Source organism: Lissotriton helveticus, chromosome 4_1 (genome assembly GCF_964261635.1).
Source record: "Lissotriton helveticus chromosome 4_1, aLisHel1.1, whole genome shotgun sequence".
Taxonomy (NCBI): Eukaryota; Metazoa; Chordata; class Amphibia; order Caudata; family Salamandridae; genus Lissotriton; species Lissotriton helveticus.
The window spans coordinates 101,531,122-101,553,253 of NC_136063.1; the positions used below are offsets into that span (position 1 = coordinate 101,531,122).

General features: G+C 49.9%; 1 protein-coding gene across 5 annotated transcripts in view; it reads right to left on the bottom strand.

Annotated features, from left to right (window-relative positions):
* Positions 1–22,132, bottom strand: part of MROH1 (maestro heat like repeat family member 1) — a 2,054,050-nt gene that overhangs the window by 1,477,036 nt on the left and 554,882 nt on the right. For all 5 annotated transcript variants that reach the window (XM_078686516.1, XM_078686513.1, XM_078686514.1 and 2 more), the window contains one exon: positions 4,973–5,051. In XM_078686516.1, coding sequence (XP_078542642.1) covers positions 4,973–5,051 — 79 coding nt within the window. The remainder of the gene's footprint in view (positions 1–4,972; positions 5,052–22,132) is intronic.

The following is a 22,132-nucleotide window of genomic DNA, read 5'->3' on the forward strand; positions in this document are numbered from 1 at the left end:
TAGGCGAACCAACATGAGCTTTAGTTTTCAGTGTCTTACTGGAACCTTTTAAGCCCTACTCCAATCCCTTGTGTACCAAGGATTGGTGTGAGTCCTATTCAACCGAGATGGAAGTGGTTTCCTCAAAGGAGTTTTAGTTGAAATCATTTTTTATTGTTTTTAAACAGCCAGTTTATTGTGCATGTCAACTATGGGGATATCAATGGATGGGAGATGAACAGAGGGAGCCAAGACCGTGAAGAATGATTTATATTTCCCAAATTCAACAGCCATTTAATAGACCAGCGATCATTACACAATATTGGCGCTATGGTTGGAACTTTGAGGGTGAATCAGTCTTTAATCAGGGATCCTGAAAGCTTTAGATGTAATGGGTAGTGGTCACTATCTTCCCAGTCATGTAGTCTGAAGTCTACCATTTTATTCCACAGTCAGCCCAATATAAAAGTAATCAATTTTTGTTCTGAATTAGCCTCTCTTGAAGGTAGGCAGGCCTTGTTTTTTCAGAATTAGACCTGCCATTATACGCCCACATGCCCTTTGAAATTGTGAAGAGGGCAACTTGCGTGGTGGTCACTGTACAGGGATCATAGGATTTGGTACGAAGGGATGGTTTACCCCCAACTCATCTTCAAAGCCATATATAGGCTCAAAAGTTATGTTCAGATCTTCGCCAATAACTATCACATGCCTAGTTTAAATATTAAAGTAATGGTGCAAAATGTTTAGGGATGGGGATTCTATGTTCATGGGCCTTGGCCTAAGGTAAACATTGAAAAAATACAGATTGGATGCCTATGGCGTACAATTTTGTGTCCCGAAATGGCGGAGAAGTAAAAGCTTAGTGACTCAATACGTAGATTTAACTTTATTTTGGGCCAGATCATAAGACCCCCTTGCCCTACTGCATTCAGAAGGAATTGCATTAGAGTTGAATAATGACAAAAATCTTATTGTTCAATATATTCCAACCAATCAGAGTCCAAGACTTTAGCCTTAAGCCCAGAAATGTTCTATTAAAGTGGATTAAGAGTCTAGTCTGGAGTCTAACCTGGAGAGATAGTCAGAGACTGGCATGTCCTGTGAATCTCTTTTAAGACGGTTATTGTGTGGGTCATCTGCCCAATAGCAAGAGTGTGCCACAGCTTACTGAGACCCTTTTTTCAAGGATAGGGCAACAAGCAAGCTGTTTGACAGCCCATCATGCGTCTTACTAAAGCCCAGTCTACTGCAGTCATTCCTTATTTGGCCAGCAGCGTTACTCCAGGGTCAAATGGAATAGGGTACGCTAGAGTTCACTTCAAATGCCCTAGTTTATTTCCAGAAGGATTGGATCACTACATAGGACCATCATATCTCAATATATATGCCTTGTCCTGATAGCAAAACCAGCACGTGATTCGGAGATAGAGGCTGGTATGTATGGTGCATGGGGGCTAAAGTATTGCTAGTATATTTGTTTATAGGCCAAATCGTTTTGTGGAATGCTACAGTACCTCTTTGCAATCTCCTGCAATAGCTTTTTCCATTGTTTGCAAGTACCTACTGTTCGTGTGTCAGAGTCCCAGCTATGTTGAAAAGCAAATTTCCCCATTACCTTGCTATTTTAGATCATCTAATGTAGCCTGGATATTAGGCCCTTTGAGCCTCTGAAGTTACAAAACAGCTTTTCAAGAAGTGCTAGAAGACTGGAGGTTTCTATTGAATTGGGAGGGGCGGGTGATGTAGAGCCCAGTATCACCGCTGAAGGTATTGAAGCTGTTGAAATTGCACTGTTCGTAGAGGGTATAATAGTGCATTGCTTCAAAGGTCACTCAAGTTTCTGCACTCCCAAGCTTCCCTCTTCCGAAAAAACCTGACCTTTACATTAGGTACGGGGAGAGAGAGAGGAGTGTCATCTGACAGAAAGTTGGTGAGCCTGCTTGCTTAGGACTGTGGTTTTATCCTAAATTTAAAGAACGTTTTTCAAAGGGGTGGGGGCGAGGGGGAGAGAGGGTTGGGGGTCGAGAGAAGGCTTTAAATGCATTTGCTTCCGTTCCAACTAAGGCAGATGCCACAATGGCTAAGGCTTGGTCCTTATACAACGATGTTTTCTTGCTTTCTCTTATCGCCCATTCTGACATATACCGCAGGTGCATCATCCAATAATATCAAATCAAATCTGACCAGGCCAAACAACCCTTTTCCCAAGGCGCTATCACAAGCTTGGCAGAAACTTGGGTTTTCTTACCTCCTCATATGAATTCCGTGTCTTGACTGACTACATATTTGCTTTGGTGACCCTATGTTGATATCTTTTGCAATTTACATTATTTGATGCATTATTGATGATGATTTGAATTTGACTAACTACTTACTGTCTTCTGTAATCATTCTAAAAATCTGAAGAAACCTTCATGGTTTTGACTTTTTATTTTTTACTGAGGTTTGCTTTATTGATATAGGGCAGCAGGTTATTGAGACTCACAGGGCCCGATCCTGAACCTTAATCCTTTCAATTTATTAGTTAAAAACGTGGAGTGTCAAAGAAGAAACCACTCATATGCCTAGCTGAAGTCTGAGCACATTTATTAGGCAGATATAAGCAATCTATGATATCACGAGATAAAGCATAAGTGATTCCACTTCTTATCTAATGGTGATCTTCCCCCAGTATGAGTTTTTTTTATTTAGTGCTCCATAGCCTCCAGTTCCACACTGGTGCCCCCATAAATGGACTTCAACACGCCGCAGCACATCTAGGGCCTGAAGAAATATTATATCACCCCACGAACACACAATACTGATGGAAATCCATTGACTCACCTAGCCTGCCCACACCATGTTCAAAACTAGACACATGTACTAATCCCTCTACCAGTTTCTGTCTTCCACATCTTTATTTCTCCCTGTTTCTAATTCTTTCCCAGTCTCTACCAGTCTGTGGCTTTGACTACTCTTGCATCTTTTACTCCTCACCCCCCCATTTCCTTTGCCCTATTTCTCCTTATTTCAAGATCTCTCCCGGTTTTTATCTCATGTTATACACCTTTTTCTGCTCTGCCTCTCCCTGTCTACCTCCCTCGGTTTCTCCCTCCAGTCCTTCTGTTACTGTCTCTCTAGGTTTGTCCCTTTATCTCCATCTTTTTACGTCCCTCCCTGTATCTTTACATGATCTCTCTCCCTGCCTCTGTCTCCGTCTCTCCCCCATCTCGCAAGTCTTTTTCTGATTGTCTCTTTTTGTCTTAGATTTTTTTGCTCTGCTGTTTTTCTCTCTTCCCATTCTTCTAGGTCACTCTTACAGTCTCTTCCCATTTCTATAACCTGTGCCAGTTTTAATATCTTGGACAAAATACAAATGTACGGGTGTTCAGTTACAAGCAAATGGAAAAGCAGTCAGCGACACGGGCCATAGACCAGTAAAGTTTTAAATGCATACTGCTTAATTTTCTTGTTACTTGAAAATTGACAAGCTTTGGATGTAAAATACAGCTTAAAGTCCAGGCCCTTCTTAACAATGGCTGATGTACAATAGGATTGGTAGCCTATGCAGGGCTGTAGTGGTTTTTGCACTTTCCTTCCTAGCATCTGCAGGACAGTAAATACTTAAAAAAGGAATGGAATTTCAAGTCGGTGTCCTAGTGTACTGTCAGTTTTGAAATTTATTTGTAAAGTCTTTATTTAGCAATCATGACTTATGGTGCATTGTTTGTTGGCTTAGGGATGCGATCAAAGATATAACCAATACATGCTTTAAACGGAAAACAATGCTTTAATGAAAAATAAACTGCAATATTCTAAACCATATATTAAAGAACATGACAGGGTACACATGTTGCAAGTAACTATTTTCTGTAAAAGACTGCAAAAAAAGGTACAACAGATCAACTTTTTTACATTGTGAAATGATCTAAAAACTGTCATCCCACAAACAAAAAATGCAGAAATGCACTTCTGAAGTTACACTTCTTTGCCATCACAAAAGTACAATTCAGTCTAAAACGTTCTAAATTGCAACTAAAATTGTAAGTTTAACTATACAAATGCTATGCAAAGAAGATGGCACTTCAAGACAGCTGTTGATCTTGGCTCAGCGACATGAAGATAACATAAGAGGGAATGGGGGGCTGAACCCTATATGAATCACTACCTGTATGTACCACAAATGACACCTCTTGGGTGCACAAAGAAGGACCTGAGACACTACATCTTATAATGGATAGCTTACGTTTTGAATAAGCCAATGTTCAGATTTTTCCTTCAGTGGTCTCCTAATTCAGTTTTGCCCATTTGGTGGAGCGCTAGTGTGGTGCCTTAGTGCTATACAGCTGGCTTTAGCTATCCCCATTTCTACGACTTTCTGTAGAGACTTAATTGACTTCACTTATGTAGGAGTCAGGGGTGAAAAAGGAAGGGTCTAAAACTGCATTAAGAATATGACTATTGAAGCATTTATTCTTGGCATAAGTTCTCTTCTCATATAGACAGTGGTATGAATTGCTGTAGGCACCGCTCCTTGGCCCTCCACTTTCCAACTATAACCCAGTCAGCCATTGCCTGAAAGCACAATACCAGTGTGTAATATTACCTGCGACATAGCTGAAGGCAGAAAAACTCTGTGTAGGTAAAACAATTACAAGCACAGACAGAGGAGCCACAGTGGAATAGTGGGACAACTTTAAGCACATTAACATTTCAATGTCTTCAATGAGGTTTTGAACTATCACATATTCATAACACGCTAAATGTGGATACATACACTAAACACAACACTAATCCATCTTGAATTTCTATTACGTAATCATAAAAGCATCTCGTACAGAATTTAGCCAAATTCTAAGGTTCGATCTGTGCTACATATAACTTTAACCAGCTCCCAAAATTTTGCCTCCAACGAATGACTTTAGAGATTGCCGTTAGCTGTTTAATATTCTTTCAGACCTGTTAGAAAGAGGGACTTGAGATCAATGGCATTAAAGCTTACAATCCTTACCCAAGACAGTGAAGCATCGGAGGACCTCTGTCTGATTCTTCACTATCAGCTGGAGGGATGGGTCTGGAGCAATGCAGATCTGTGCAAAGAATACAGAGCTCATCACTGACCAAAATGCAAACAAATAACAAATGCTTTGAGATCAAACAAGGTAAAAAGCAAGGCAATTATTTGTGCCTGATATTGGTGCTATTGACAAATATTCGAGCAGTCGTAAAACATATGTTGAATTCGATCATTTGTATCATACAGTGCTACTAACCTGCATACTATAGCATGTTTTGATTTTAGCAATTAAATTCTTGCAAACTTCAATGTCTCCTCAATATCTCCTTTACGGGGAGCTAGTGTAGCTCTCTTAGGGAGTTTGAGGTACGGTTATATTTTGATTTATTCAGTACCAGTTTTGATGCTGCTATTTGTATCCTATACAACGTCTTGATAAGATAACCTCGTGCTCCCAAAAAAGGACACTGCCATAGTCAATACTGCTCAACATGGTACATTGGACCACTAGCTTTCTTGCTGGCTGCAGGAGAAAAGGAACACTTTTTCTAAGATTCTGTAGCAGCCAAAAAAATGTGGCGATTATTTTGTTAATGTGTGGTTCCAAAGAGAGCTTCTCACCCATGTATACTTCCAGATTTCTGGTAATATCTTAAAGGTATCTGGTCTAGGCAATGATGCAGAAAGAGGATCCACCTGGCATGATATGCACTAGGCCACAAATGTATCCCAAAGGCAGGCATGTAGTATCTTGGTGGAGGGACGCCTGGCTGCCAGAATGACATCACAGACCTAGGAGGGGGATCTAACTCCCTCAACTGTCACCACTCAAACTGCTGGCATCAAGGTAGAGATTTGCCAGATTTGGTTGCAGATCCCAGTCTTGTTCTTGTTGCTGCAACAGAAGTTTCTCCCTCAGGATCAGCCTGATCGGAGGACAGTAGCTCAGGAGGTCAGGATGCCATACCCTACATGTCCAATCAGGGAGCCACAAAAATGACTTTGGCCTTGTAGGAACAAGTCTTCTTGAGGTCCCGGGCGAGAAATGGTATTGGCACAAAATGTGTACAGAAGCCAGAGTTCCACTCAAGGTGGAAAGGATCTCCAAGCAAGAGCAGCTTTGGAAACTTCAACGCTCAGAAGTGGGAACATTGATCATTTGCAGCCATGGCAAATTGAAGGGCCCAAGGTCGTCCTCATTCTTGAAAGAAAGATCAGGATCAGGTAGGAGAGATTATGGAGAGATTTCATTGATGCAGTGCCCCCTGGGACTTCAGATCCCATTGCAAATCCTGCATATGCCATCAGACGTGTGTCACTAGCAGGATACAGGAGGCCATGAGACCTGGCAGCCTGTGTCAGCCTGTGTCAGTCTCACCAAAATCCGGAATAGAGGCCAAAATATCAGAATCATAACCTAAATATCCTGGATTTGCCACTCCGGAGGACAGGCGCGAAATTGTCCACAATGACTCAGATGAAAGAGTGTCTGAGAAGGAGTCAGGAGTGACTTCAGCACATTGACAGTGAACCCTTGCGAATGCATGGTGTCACCTGTCTGGGGCGAGACCACTTACAGCAGCCAGTTGTTGCTAAGAGAGGACTGGAACCATCGACATCTGCAGATGTGCTGCAACCCCTGCCATCACCTTCATTAACACCTGAGGGGCTCTGGTGAGGTCAAAGAAAAGCACAGTGAATTGAAAATGCTCATGGCTTACCGTGAACTACAGATAACACTTGTGGGCCGGCAGAACAGAGATGTGGAAATACATGTCCTGCTGGTCCAATGCTACCAACCAGTCTTCAAGATCCAGGGCAGAAAAGACCTGAGCCAACATGAGCATCTTGACTTTCTCTTTCGTCAGAAAGTAGTTGAGGTAGCAGTTCTAATATAGGCTGGAGGCAAACGTCTTTTTTCGGCACTAGAAAATAGGAGGAATAACCATCACGCCATACGTCTGGTGTGGGCACCCTCTCGACGGCCCCTTTGACCAGAAGAGCCAGCACTTCCTATTGGAGCAAGAAAAAATGGTCTCCCATTTGGGATGTGGCAAGAGTGGAGGGGTTGGTTTCCACGAATGGGAGAGCATACCCTTCCACACAATTTGGGGCACCTATTTGCCAGAAGTGATTGCAGACAATTGGCGAGGTGGTGCCTGATCCTGCTGTCATCAGGAGGAGTGTGCTGGAATTAGGGCATATTAAAGAAGGCTTAGAGGCTGCGACAGTCAATCAATCAATCAATCATAGACATTTATAGAGCGCACTACTTACCCGTAGGGTCTCAAGGCGCTTGGGGGGGGGGGGGGTTACTGCTCGAACAGCCAGGTCTTGAGCTTCTTCCTGAAGGAGAGGTGGTCTTGGGTCAGGCGCAGGTCGGTCGGGAGGGAGTTCCAGGTCTTGGCGGCCAGGTAGGAGAAGGACCTTCCTCCTGTTGTCGCTCTTCGGATGCGGGGGACGGCGGCGAGGGCGTGGCTGGCTGATCGGAGGTGGCGTTTGGGAGCGTAGAAGTTGATACGGTTGTTGAGGTAGCTCGGGCCTTAATCGTGTAGGGCTTTGTGTGCGTGGGTGAGGAGACGGAAGGTGATTCTTTTGTTGACGGGGAGCCAATGCAGGTCTCTCAGATGTCCGGAGATGTGGCTGTTTCGTGGGATGTCGAGGATGAGTCTGGCTGAGGCGTTCTGGATCCGCTGGAGTCTCTTCTGGAGCTTGGCGGTGGTTCCGGCGTAGAGGGCGTTGCCGTAGTCCAGTCGGCTGGTGACGAGGGCCTGGGTGACAGTCTTCCTGGTCTCGGTGGGGATCCACCAGAAGATCTTCCGTAGCATGCGCAGGATGTTGAAGCATGACGAGGAGACGGCGTTGACTTGTCTGGTCATGGAGAGGGAGGAGTCCAGAATGAAGCCCAGGTTGCGTGCGTGGTCCGTCGGTTTGGGTGCGGTGCCCAGGGCGGGGGGCCACCAGGAGTCGTCCCAGGCGGAGGGCGAGGAGCCCAGGATGAGGACCTCCGTCTTGTCTGAGTTCAGTTTCAGGCGGCTGGTCGTCATCCACTCGGCTACATCTTTCATCCCTTCGTGCAGGTTGGCTCTGGCGGCGGCGGGGTCGTTGGTCAGGGAGAGGATCAGCTGGGTGTCGTCTGCGTAGGAGATTATGTTGAGGCTGTGTTGACGTGCGATGGCCGCGAGGGGGCTCATGTAGACGTTGAAGAGGGTGGGACTCAGCGAGGATCCTTGAGGGACGCCGCAGATGACTTCGGTGGCCTCTGACTTGTACGGTGGTAGGCGGACTCTCTGTGTTCTTCCGTCGAGGAAGGAGGTGATCCATTCCAGTGCCTTCTCCTGGATTCCGACGTTGCTGAGGCGTTGCACTGGGGTGCGGTGGCAGACAGTGTCGAATGCCGCGGAGAGGTCTAGGAGGTTGAGGGCCGCTGTTTCTCAGTTGTCCATCAGGGCTCGGATGTCGTCGGTGGCAGCGATGAGGGCGGTCTCGGTGCTGTGGTTGGCTCGGAAGCCAGACTGTGAGGGGTCGAGGGATCCATTCGTCTAGAGGAAGGCGGCCAGCTGTTTGTTGACGGTCTTCTCGATGACTTTGGCCGGGAACGGGAGGAGCAAGATGGGGCGGTAATTCTTGGGTTCGGTGGGGTCCGCTGTAGGTTTCTTGAGTAGAGCGCTGAGTTCGGCGTGCTTCCAGCTCTCAGGGAAGGTGGCGGTGTCGACGGAGGTGTTGATAATGTCCCGCAGGTGGGGTGCGATGACAGCGTCGGCCTTGTTGAAGACGTGGTGAGGGCAGGGGTCGGTCGGAGATCCGGAGTGGACGGAGTTCATAGTGCGGACGGTGTCTTCGGTGCTGATCGGAGTCCAGGCGCGGAGGGTGGTGGTGGGTGGCGTTGCTGCGGTCGTGGCGTGCGTCGGTTGGATGCTGAAGCTGTTGTGTATGTCCGCGATCTTGTTGTGGAAGTAGGAGGCGAGGGAGTTGCAGAGGTCTTGCGAAGGGGTGATGTCGTTGTTTCCGGCGTTGGGGTTGGAGAGCTCTTTCACGATGTTGAAGAGTTCCTTGCAGTTGTGTGCGTTGTTGTCCAGCCGGTCCTTGTATGCAGTTTTCTTGGTGTCGCGGATCAGTTGGTGGTGCTTCCGGGTGGCAAGCTTGAGGGTGGTCATGTTGTCCGGTGTTGGTTCCCTTCTCCAGGCTTTCTCGAGGGCTCGGCAGTTCTTCTTGGAGCTCTTGAGTTCGTCGGTGAACCATGGGGCTTTTTTGCTGCCGGGTCTGCTGGGCGGGATCCTCAGAGGGGCGAGTTCCTCCGCGCAGTTGCTGATCCACTTCGTGAGGTTGTCGGCGGCCTGGCTGGGGTTCGCTGAGCTGGCAGGAGGGTGCTGGCTCAGGGAAGCGGTGAGCTGGTCGGCTGTGATCTTGTTCCAGCTTCTTCGGGCAACCTGTTGCTGGTGGATCGTCGTTCTTTTGAAGGTGAAGTGGACGCAGCTGTGGTCCGTCCAGTGGAGTCCTGTGGCGTGGCTGAAGGCGATGTCTTTGCTGGATGAGAAGACGGCGTCGAGTGTGTGTCCGGCTAGGTGGGTGGGGGTGGACACCAGCTGCTTGAGTCCGAGGTTGGCGAGGTTGTCGAGCAGGGTGATGGTGTTGCGGTCGCTGTTGTTCTCCAGGTGGAAGTTGAGGTCCCCTAGGAGGATGTAGTCAGCGGAGGGGAGGGCCAGCGGGCTGATGAAGTCGGCGATGTCCTCGCTGAATTGTGTGCGTGGTCCCGGGGGTCGGTAGATCAGGGTGCCTCTGAGGGTGGTCCTCGGGTCGGTGTGGATCTGGAAGTGCAGGTGTTCGGCGGTGGTTAGGGTGTCGTCGGTGTTGGTCGTGATGCGGATGGTGTCCCTGTGGATGATGGCGATGTCTCCTCCCATCTGGTTGGCGGTGCGGTCCCTCCGGGTGATCTTGTAGTCAGGAGGACGGGGGGCTGGGCAGCACACTGGCTCCGGGTCCTGCATCCTTTTTGTGATCCGTGACCCGCCCTCGAAAGGACTGCCTAGATTGCAGGGTAGGGCCGGAATTGCAGTACCCATAAGCGCCCCTTCTGCAACGGTGGTAGGGTCAAAAAGACTGTTGCTGAGATCGGGCAGTCAGAGAAAGCCTGAGAGATCTTTCAGGAACCCAGCTCTCCCGAAAGTGTTTGAGCACTGTGTCAGCTTTTCACCTAATAGATCAGAGCCATTGAAGGTATGTCAATCAGGGATGACTGGACATCTCCAGAAAACCCAGTGGACCACAACCAGGAGCAGCCAAGCAGCACCACCATAGAAGTCATGGCACTACCTATAGGGTATGTGGTACCATCCCGCAACTGATGGCGAACTTTGCTGCATCCTGACTGTTCACCACAACTTGGTTAAGGATAGCAGAAGAGCTAGGACAGAGCTAAATTTGTTTGTACTACGTTATTGGATCACAATGATGCAGAAGAGTCTGAGGTTTGCAATTAGAGTATCACAGTCCTTTAACTATCTTCCTTTGAAGCTCATCTATTTCTTCAACTAAATGGGATTCTAATAATAAGAATCACAAAAGGACTGCCACCATGAGTTTCGCCCTCTTGCGTGCCTGGGACTTTTTCAATGTCATAATGGTCAGATACAGGATCTCTAATAAAGTCACTGTGGTGAAAGCAAGTCTATAAAAAGTAATGTGGTTCCCAGGTTTCTGTGGGTCCATACTCGGTGCCAGCAGCTGTCCCGTTAGGAAAATCTTACTGTCATATTGATGTGGTCCAAAGCAGTTGCAATTGGTTGAGGATGGCATTTGGGAAACAGCTGGGCAATGGACTCTCATAAAGCATGGGAAGATTAGCCCAAGAGGCATGTGGTTTTCACCGACTGTATTACTAGGCTGGTGGAGGGAAAGATGAGCTTCCCTAAAGTATCCAACCTCTTGGACTCTTTTACCCAGTGTGGTGGAAGGGAACCTATTTGGATTGACTGTAGGTATTGAGGCATGCACCTCTAGGCCCTGAGTGGAAGGGTGCTGGGAGAGGAAGAATGTCTCCTAGGGCGGGACGATGGCAACAGCAATCACTCAGTGCACAGGAGATCATGTACAAAGTTTATCCCAGGACAATGTCAGTGAGGGATTAAGTTAAGGGCAGTAGTGGGTCAGGCAAGGAAGCTTCTGGTTGAAGCACCTCTGTCAATACGTTGGTCTTAACTTCGACTTCTAGCAGCTGTAGGTCAAGGATCTCAGCCACTCCTGTGCAAGGCAGTCACAAAGGATGCGCTCTCCTCTAAAACAGAATCCAGAGGGGAAAGCATGCCATAATATGGAAAGGTGACCAAGCCACTGGCACCACCCGGCTCCTATTACCAGTTTTCTTCTGGGTCAGTGTCCTCCTCTAGAAGTCCATACAATTCTTCCTAATATACCCCTCAGTTTCACTCTCACAACAGGGTTTGCATAGAGTAGGCGGGTTTCGCATGTGAACAGTACCCCTGCTCGTACCCAGATGAGGGCGCCTGCGCTGAGTAGCTAGTGGCATGTATTTGGCCCCTCCATAGGCGATGTGGTGCCCCAAGTCCACGTGGGACATATGTGTTTCTTGGAGCAGTGCTATATCGGTGGCTCTGCGACGTAGGTAGGCATAAATCTAGTATCTGCGTGACGGGGTGTGTATACTGCACACGTTCCATGTAACTACATTAACTTGTGTCATATTTCTGCTTTGCACGGATTAGGTCGGCATTGGGGGGGCTGAATGTCACAGATCCTGTCCTGCAGAGACGTGTTCCAGCTCAGTTCAACCGGGAGGGACGTGGGTGAATTAAACGGAGTAAAACCATGAGGGCGAGCTCCAAGTGGAGGTTCGTCCAAACTTTATTGCCCAACCGCGGGCTACAAACTTTTTGTCAGACTGACTTGTGGCGTGGGTATGTGTAGTGTGTCGGCGGCAAAGAGTGGTGCGCTCCTTGTTGGCATGTTTCAGTCATGTATCTACACGGCCTATCCGCAGAGCAAGGGAGGAAAGACCGGGTCACGCGTGCCCCACAACTTAATGCTAAGAACGTGCTGGACATGGCCTTGCATGGGGCTGCGCTGCGCGAAAGGAAACAATGGCATAGTCAACATTTCACATAACATTAGCCAGTACAGCAGGTACTTGCAAGAGAACATTCTGCCGGCCTGGCATGGTCTTGCGTGAGTTCAGTTCAACAGTTCACAGGCGGCCTTGGGAAGAGTCGTATAATGTCATTGGCTGTTTGCGGTGTAACATCCGGCATTGGGAACTCTTCGGGGACCACGAGTCTGGACGGCGTGGAGTTCCCGGTAGTCGAGGACCTGGTCGGGCTCAAGTGGCTGTTCGAGTGGTGTGTCGAGGTTGCCAGCGTCGCGACCAGCTGCAGTGGCCCTCGCCTATCCGCCTCTCTATGTGCCGGGTCAAGGGCCATGGTTGTGGCAGCAATCTCTGGGCGGTGCCTGTTGCGCCTGTTTCGCCGGTTTCAGTTCCTGTTGGACTTTCTGGGTTCCACTTCTGCAGGTGGCTTTGGTCCCGTCATTGTCCCGGACTCTTCTAGGCAGTCCCAAACCTCTGTGGGCGAATCTATGAAGCATGTCGATCCTTTCGTAACGACACAAAGCCAAGCTGGAAATAGCAATGAGTAAGGTAGACCAAGATCGCGGAGCTGCTTTTTCACCGCCGCATATGCGCCTCTGCGGCGCTGAACCTGGCCGTGTACTCTGGGAAGACCATGACTTGGCTGCTTCCTACCTGTATGTTTGCCAGCTTACGGGTTTCGCAGAGGATCGAGTCGCTGTCCCTATAGTTGAGGACTTTAAACAGGAATGGGTGCGGGCGAGCTCCCGGTGGTGGCTTTTGCGCTGGGACACGGTGTGCTCTCGACTATGAAGTGAGGGGACAGGATACCAGCCGGAAGCAAGTCTGTGATCCAGATTTCAACGTAGTTCTCCGGCTGCCGTTCCTCCTCTCCCTCTGTAAGTCCCACGACGCGAATATTGTTGCGGCGTGAGCACCCCTCTGCGTCTTCCATTTTGTCTTCAAGTTCGTGCACCCGGTCTTGGAGGGCTTTGGTGTGATTACGTGTGACTGGCAAGAGTTCCGCAAGTGTCTGGTCCTGAAGATATACTTTGTCTCCAAGTTTGTGGTGGTCAGCTTTCAGGAGGGTGAAATCGGAGGTGACTGTCTATTTTTGACTCCAAAGTGGAGAGGATTTGGTCCAGTGCCGATCCTATCCTCTACACTTCGGCCAGAACAGAGTCTAGTTTGGCAGCAAGCGTTGCTCGGGGCATTTCCGTGTTTGTGTCGCTGTCCGCCCTGGTCTGCTCGGAGCCCCCAGCTCGTGCACCCAGGTGCAGGGTTGCGGCATGTTCGCGGCCCATTACTAGCTGCTGCACTCTTGGCATTCATCTCAGGGCTGTGGTGGTGTTGCCAGGGCAGATTAGGGATCCCGCCGGCATTGCAAGACCAGCAGGGCAGAGAAGCAGCCTCCGTGGCGCATGAGGTTGGCAGCTGCCGGGGCATGTGTGGACCACCTGCACACCCGCATGCTATAGCTGGATTACCACTTTCACCCCAGGTAGGCGCAGGAAGGTCAGATCAGCACCGCTGTGGGTAGAGAGTCTTGGCAGCAGCTTTCTCCAGTACCGCAACGCTGCGATGCGCTAATCGCCTCCTCCCGTTCATGCTTGGGCTCCGCAGAGCAAGCACGCCTTTCAGATTTGCAGGTAGATAGCCTAGGCCCGATCCGACCTCCGAGCAAATCCGCATCTGATCAGGCTCTGTGCAGGTAGGCCCCCCGCTTTGTCCACACAAGCAAGATCCAGGTCAACCATTCAACCCAGCCCTGTCAGCAGCAGCTCGTCCCCCTGCAGTGTGCATCTGTTTCTACGGGCGGTTCCAGATATTTGGGGGATTGGGCACCCCAGTGCTGCTGCAATCCAGATAAGGGGAGGGGGGATCAAAGATGTGCTCAGTCTCTCCCTCTGAGGCCTAGGGGTTGCCCACTTTAGTGTACTCAATCTCTCCCTCTGAGGCCTACACAGCCCAGGCTCGCTGTGCATGTTCGGTCCAGTCATGCAGCAGCAGTGAGCAGCCCCCTCCCTCCTACTGCAACACAGGGGAGCGCCGCAGCAGCAAAGTGGGAGGGTGTGATCGCAGTCCTCAGTCCCAGAAAGTGCAGACCCACACAGAGTGGCCGTCTCAGCAGGCCCACACTCCTCCGCAGCGCCACGCAGGGTCCCAGCGGAGCCTAGGCTTCTGATGTTTTGCCGCCTCCACGGCCGGACCCAGTACAGATTTGGGCGCCTTCAGCACCCTGCAGGTGTCTACTGAGGTGCAAGTCCAGGAAGCTGGCTTTCAAGCGTGCACGCTGCAGGCCTGTCTCGCAGGCCAGGGGGCCGCTGGGTTGCCTCCACAGTCGCTCTCCCCATCTCATTTCTCGTGTTCTCCTCCCTTAAATCTGCTTTGCCACTGCTCAGGCACTTCTGTGGAGACTTGATGCACCCGGATGGCGGGGATACAAAGGTTAGCCAGGATAATTAGGGGCAGAAGGACGGAGCGCTAGCGAAGCACGTCCGCTATGCTTTGCTGGCTGGCCACGCCCCCCCCTCCAGAGGTCTAACTCCATTAGCATTCCTAAATAAGCCACTAATGACCTTCAGCCTACATTTCTCTGCTTTCACTGTAAGATCACTACCTCGCAACATTACCAGCACATCCTTTAATTTGGTGTCATGGTCTTTTTCATCCTTACTACTTATTAAGGTATCCTCTTGAAAGTAACTTACACTACTCATATTGCCAAACGTGTTCTGCATTAGCCTCTGAAATACTGAAGTTGCAGGTGCCAGACCAAACAGCATCCGTTTAAATCGATATACATTAAAAGGTGCAATGAAAGAAGTTTAATGTTTGAAGTCAGTATGCAATTTGATCTCTTGATAAGCAGATGATATATGTATTACTTAAAACCATTTGCTTTTTCCAATGGTAGCAATCATTTCATTGACATTGAGCAATGCATGTACATCAACCCATATAGCATTATTTAAATCCCGCAAATCAATACACATTCTAATGAATTGATCAGGTTTTCGTACTACAACAAAGAGTGCTAGCCATTGAGATGATTTAACTTCCTCGATGTCATCATCCATTGGGTTTCCTAATCTCAGCTTTGACATCTTCCCTCACAGCCAATGGGAAACTTCGCATTTTGTGGACATTAAGCTGACACACCCTGACGTCATAGGATCTGATGCTTAATCAATTTTTAATTAAGTTTATTTATTTATAAAGCGCACGGCTACCTCGGAAGAGATGTCCCGGCGCTGGCGCAGCAGACTACAGAGTTAGAGGCTCGCGCAACTATTAAAGAGTTAGGTTTTCAGCACCATTCTGAATCCCTGCTCAGAATTCAGCATACGTAAGTGGTAAGGAAGGGCTTTCCAAAGTTTGCCTGTCCTAACCGAGAAGGATATACCCCCTTTCCTTGCTTTATGAAAACGGGGGTTAAAGAATAAGACCTACGTCTCATCGGCATTCAGTTTCAAGTAGTTTTCATTCATCCATCCTGCAATGTCTTTGTCTTTAAACGACTCAAAAGGTGCCGTAGAGTAATCTTTGAAGGAGAACACCAGTTGGGTGTCATCCGCGTAGGAGACCACCTTGACCCCCCTCCTAGAGATGAGTGCTGCCAGCTGAGCCAGGTAGATATTAAAAAGCAGTGGGCTTAAGGCAGAGCCCTGGGGCACTCCACTTTGGAGTGGTTTAACTGAGAAGATGAAAGAGCAGAGTAAGACTTGCTAGCCAAGGCCAATAAGATAAGAAAATATCCACTGAAGTGCAATCCCATGTACTCCGATCAGTTTAAGTCTTTCTAGCAAGATTGCATGAAACATTGTCAATTGCCACCGAGAGGTCTAATAACACAAGCATGGCTGAAGAGCCATGGGAGGGAGGGGGGGAGAGGGCGGGCGTGGCGTGGAAGCCGATGAAGGAAGCCGCGTGAGCGACTAGCTCCACCGATAAACCCGCAATTATCCTGAAATAACGACGCGTCGGACCCCCTGACACCACCAATGGATAGCGGAGCGGAGCGCGCCTATCTTGGCGCGTTCTGACTGCAGTACGGAGCGAATTCATAGAGTTTTTGCCGATCTCCTGGCTTGAGGCGGCAACGAGAAGCAGCCACAAAATGGCGGCGGTGTTTCGACAGGAGCCCCGAGGACGGCGTTCGCGGCGGCTGCCGTGTCCCGGCAGGGAGCCACTAGCACAGTGAGACGGGAGATTGTGGCAGCTGGGGCCACCGACCTGGGAAGCGGAACGGAGGAGGTGACGGCCGGCGCTGATTGCGGCCAACTTGAAAATTGCCTGCAGCGCCGACGCAAGGCAGATGGCGCCGGGGGAGTGGAAATCACCGCACCGCCTGGGACTGCAAAAGAAAGTTAACTCGCCGAAGCAGCGGATGCAGCCAGACCGGGGACATAAGAGAGACCCGACCTTGCACTGGTGAGTGGGGCATGGAGGGCCCTGGGCCCGCAAACTGCAGAGGTGGGCGCGGGGCCCCAGGGACGCCACTGTCTGCGAGCCAGGGCGCGGGAGGGAGCAAGTGCCTGACCCAGTCCATCGGCCCCTGGGGAGAGCTCTGGACGTGATAGAGACTGATGGTATAGACCCAGCGCCCGGACTACAAGCGATAGGAGGGCGGAGCGGTGAGAGCCACGAACCTGGAGGTGCGGGGAGCTGCAGCAGGCCCAGGGGTGGAGCGACACTGGCTGACTAGCCCCCCCTGCAGAGAAGCACCATACAGAGCTGGCGCAGATAGGGATTAGCTGAGCCAGAGGGCGACGGAACGCCGCTACAGCCGGCGCCTAAGACCTGGTGAGGAGCAGTTGGAGCTTGTTTGGGCATCGACGGGGGGTGCGGGCTGGTTCCGCTTGGGCCCCCGGGATCTGGCACCTTGTCGCTTGTGACTATACTGAGAGCTTTGATGATGGGACATAGCAGTTGGCGCGGAATGCAAGAGTGGCGGCGCCCGAGGGCGCACCCAACTGAGGAGTGATATTGGCAACCCTAGTGGTAGACCGATCTTGCGACCACCACAGGCATATAGTGGATTTTAATGCCCCTGCGCTGGACTCTGGCGGCACTGCTGAAGGAGAGTAACTATTTGGTTGGACCCCCAAAATAGTGTGCGATAGCAGTGAAACCTCATCGCTGCTGACTGTACAACTCAGACCAGACCCCTGGGAGCTGATAAGATCACCACTAACGGACGTCAATATGGGGAAATTGAAGGGGAAGAAGGACTGAGCGCAACCACTATCATATAGCGAACCCCCTGACCAGAAAGAACCAGACGCGCCAGAAGTACCTCGGGAACCTCACATGCAGCAACAATTTGACAAAATCCTAGCAGCGATTGCAGACTCCCGCACTGCTCTTCAACAAGATATAGCACAAGTGGTCACGGGGCTGGGACTCCTACGGGCAGACCACTCTAAACTGGTGGTCAGAGTCAAACTAGTGGAAGGGGCGCTGCAGGTCATGGAACTGGCGCAGAATGCGTTAAAGGCCACGGTGACAAATGCCTTGGATCGTATTACTGCACTGGAAAGGCGGGCTGAGGATGCCGAAAGTAGAAATCGGCGGAATAACATCCGCATAGTGGGTCTACCCGAGAAAGCAGAAGGGTCGGACATGGTACAGTATCTTGAGAACTGGCTGAAATCGGTAGTGGCACCAGAAGGACTGTCATCCTTTTATACCTTAGAACGAGCGCACCGAGTACCAGGCAGACCGCCGCAGCAGGGGCGACCCCCATGACCGGTGGTAGCCCGCCTGGTGCACTTCCGAGACAGGGATCTGCTGCTCCAAAAGGCGCGCACCGATGGCCCTTATGTTGGGAACAGCAGGGTCAACCTGTTCCCAGACTATACATTTGAGACCCAGCGACGCCGCTCATCCTTCCTGTCAATTAAAAGAGAGCTGAGAGACGAGGGGCTTCAGTACTCCTTGCTGTTTCCAGCCAAATTAAGAATAATCCTAGGTGGCAAGACATGCTTCCATGAAACTCCAGAAGCATGCGCATGGCTGGAATCCTACAGAGCTGGAAAAGATGACCAAGGACGGAGGACCCAGGACACCTCGGCAGGGCTACCACAGCGCAAATCACAAAGACTGCGACAAAGACGACGAGGCTTGAGGAGGCCCTCTGCGTCGCAAACTGAGGTGGAGCGGCAGGGAGTGTTGGAGACGGTGTCTGCTCTTTCGGGAGATCAGAGGATGCATTCTCTGGAAGGCACTGACTCGGAGAAGGACAAGGAACACTCAGATACTGAGACCTCAGAAGCAGATACTATACGGATGCCGCCTATCACACCAGCGACAGCGGATGGGATACTGGACGAGTGAAAAATTTAACTTGGTGAGGCTAATATGATGTTGCTGGGGATGGTGAGAGGAATTGTGGACATGGCTGCTGGGGGTGATATATCAATGCTGAATGTTGTGCGGGGAGGAGGGATACTTTCGCTCCAGATGGTCTGGGATACGATTGAACTATTAGCTGATGCTCACGGAGACTAAAGGTGGCGATTGGGGGGAGGAAATGTATGATGCATTCCTTTATTTGGGGTTTTTGGGGCGGTAAGAGTCCAGAGCATAAGCGGCGGCCCATTGGCACTGAGCTCCCCTCGTTTCCCATAAGACATGCCCTCAGATAATGCTTGCGGGCTTAGATGTGTGCTACTTGTTGCAGTGGTTTGGATGGGCACTAGCTGTTTGGTTCTAGGTCCTGTTCTTGGGGGGGCGGGGTTGTTGGGCGGGAAGTTGGGTTAAGGGGCTCATCGGTGTGGTTGCTGAAATACGACTCGAAATGCAGATATTACACGTTAGCAATGGGGGCTGTAGCTGATTTACGTTGTATAACCTGGAATGTGAGGGGACTTCACACAATGACACGGCGACACAATATCCATGCATATTTAGTCAGAAGAGGAATCCACATAGCGCTGCTTCAAGAAACTCACCTCACTAAGGCTGAGGGCATAGCTTTACAAAGGAGTTGGAGGGGACAGGTATTTAGCACCACATATTCAGCGTTTGCACGGGGAGCACTGATTAGAGCTGGGGTTCCTTTCCAGGTAATGAAGCAGACAATAGACAGGTTTGTTGAAATCTAGTTTGTAAACTGAACATCATCTGTGCCATCTTGTCCATTTCCTCAGACTCACGCACAAATATGCACGCAGCCATTTTAGGCACCATGGTCTCCCTGCTCACGATCGATCGCCAGCACGTTCCCCTGGCGCTGCAAGCACCCCCCCCGCGCACTCTGGCTGCCCCCGCTCCCTCATGCACGGGTCATAAGACCTCTCCTTCTGCGCGACTCTGCCCCTGGGAATCACACCCCGCGCCTGACCAACACCTCCCTTCCTTTCATGAATACCTCTCCTTTGATGACCCCTTCCTCTGAGCCCGATTGTCTGCACGGATCCCAGGCCATCACTTAGCCTGAGGATACAGTTTATTGCCCCTTACTGTATGGAATCGCCCCTCTTCAAAGGAGCTACGATTGATCATGGCCCCCCCCCCTTGAGATCCGATCAGGCGCACACATTCTAAGAATCGGCGGAATGTCCAGCTGTGTGATAGCCATCTCCTATTGTATGTGGGGTGGGGACCTCTACTGTAGATATGTGTGGGAATGGGCCTGAAGCGGGGATTCCGGGGATGTCTTTTCATACTTCAAAGTGTCTTTATTGCAATAAAGAATGTTCACATGTCATAAACCAGTGTATAAGAGGCCAGGCCTCAGAGAGGCTGAGAGAGCACCTCGAGAAGATACCCTGTTGTCTGATTTGACGTGTTCTGCTCCGTCAGAATAAACTCCTGTTTCCTGCCTTCCAGTCTCCAGCGCCTGCCTCTTTATTTGGTAACCGTGAGTTGGGTGAGAGGCGGCTATCTACCTGACCCTTTTTCTACAATTGGCGTCCCAAGCGTGGGGCCCATCAGCGACACGTGGATCCAGTGGGAGAGGTCCTGACGACAGAGTGAACAACTGCAACGATCGGAAGTGCACCTGCCCGATAGACCCTCGTCTGGCAGCCGGTCATCCGAACTTCACTGGTTCCGAGCAAACCTCTCTCGAGTGATCTACGGTCCTGACTGGGAACCATCAGGAGTGCCGCAGTAACGACAGAGAGTAGAGGACGATCGGGCGCTGGAAGCGGAAGACGAGAAACTGTCCATGCGGTCCGGGTAAGGTGGTGTAACACGACGAATTGCGAATTGATTGTTTGATTGTCATTGGAAAATACTAGTATTACGCATTTGATTGTTTGGTTCTGAGAGATTCTCTGTCTACAAACGGGGAAGGATAGGAGTATTCTCCCTTTGCAGATAGTGAAGGGTGGGTAGCGCAGGCTTTTGCCCCCGTTGTAACCCGTCGCGCCTACTTCCCTCTCCATTGATTGATTGTTTGTTCGAGCATTTACTGTTCGAAATTGGTTCTCTGAAAGGATCTTCTCTGCCTACAAACAGGGAGGAACAGGAATTTCCCTCTCTCTTTGCAGATAGTGAAGGGTAGGTAGCGCAGGCTTTTGCCCCCGTTGTAACCCGTCGCGCCTATTTTATTCCTCATTTGATTGATTGATTGTTTGTCCGAACATTGACTGTTTGGAATTGGTTCTCTCTTTGGGTATTCCCTATTTGCGAATACTGTAGAATAGAAATATTCTATCTAGTCTTCGCAAAGTAGTGAAGGATAGGTAGTGCAGACTTTTGTCCCCATTGTAACCCGTCATGCCCATCTTCGCCCCATTGTTCAGTAGTTGGTTCAGCCCGGACCGCTTATTAGAGGTGGATCATCCGGCTCCTCTGGAGGGCACCCCTAATAAGGATATGTTTTTGAAGTATGGACTAGTCGCCGTAGCTTATAGTAAGTTGTGGCATAAATATACCAAAAAGGATCGGGAAAGTCAGTGGCCACTGATGGGATCCTTCGATGACGCAAAAATAAGCGTGCTGGAAACAGCCCTTTGTAACAATAAAACAACGCCCACTATGCTTGATAGTTTCGGCATGTGGCGCAAGGAGACGGAACAACGAAACAAAAGAAACAAAGTCAGACTAGAGAAAGAATTGCGAAAAGCAGCTCATTTAGCCGCGAGCAAGTAGAAAGAAGAGATAAAGGAAAGAGAGGGAGCTAGACTGAAGCAAGAATCCGAGACATCGAGCCAATGTCCCGTTAGAACACCCTCTACGCTTTACCCTGAGCTACCTTCGAAGCAGCGAGCGAACGATGATCTACTGCTAGGTCCCCCGATCATCTACATGCCCCCTCCATACGCCCCTTCCCAACCCTTAGTGCAACGCGCGCAGCCCCCTAGCACAGATGAGAGCAGTGCCAGAGCCTCGGTCCTCACGGCCTCCGCGCCGGCCGAGCCCCTTCTACTCAGCGCAGAGCAAGCAGCAACATTAGATGAGCCCGAAACTGAGAAGAAAGACTCTGCTAGACTGAATCGATTGAGTAAAAATGAACGAGCAGGGATTGATAAGATTGTAAAGACGCTAGTAGAACGGAAAGAAAACGAAGATTACGTGACAGATATATGCAATACATATGCTGATAACCACAAACGACACTTTGTTGCACGTTTCTGTTACCACACCCTTAACGCCTATGAAGACCGGTATCGGAACAAAGGTCCTGAAAGCCTAACGACTCTGTATAGAAAAGTCGACATTGGAGACGAGGGCGAGGGTGATGTGACGGACCTCTTCACGCGCACGCTTGAAGTCTTCCGCCACCTCACTGAACAAAGATTAGAAGCCGACACCACGACCCCTGTAGCGACTGAACCTCAAACCGAGAGAACTGACACCATGATGCCAATAAGAGAAGCGGCACCTTATTGGGTCCCCTCACGAGGACAGGGAACACACGACGATATTAACCACCAAGATGCGAGAGGGAGGGTAGTGTAAAACTGGGTCTACCAACCCTGGGATCGGCAAGACATTCTGACTTTCCGAAAGTCCTTGCCCGATCTACGAAAGAACCCCACTGCCTTCTACACAGAATTAGGTACCGCCTTGGGTTCGACGATTAGGACCCTAGCGGACATCGACTTGTTTTTCGGGCTATG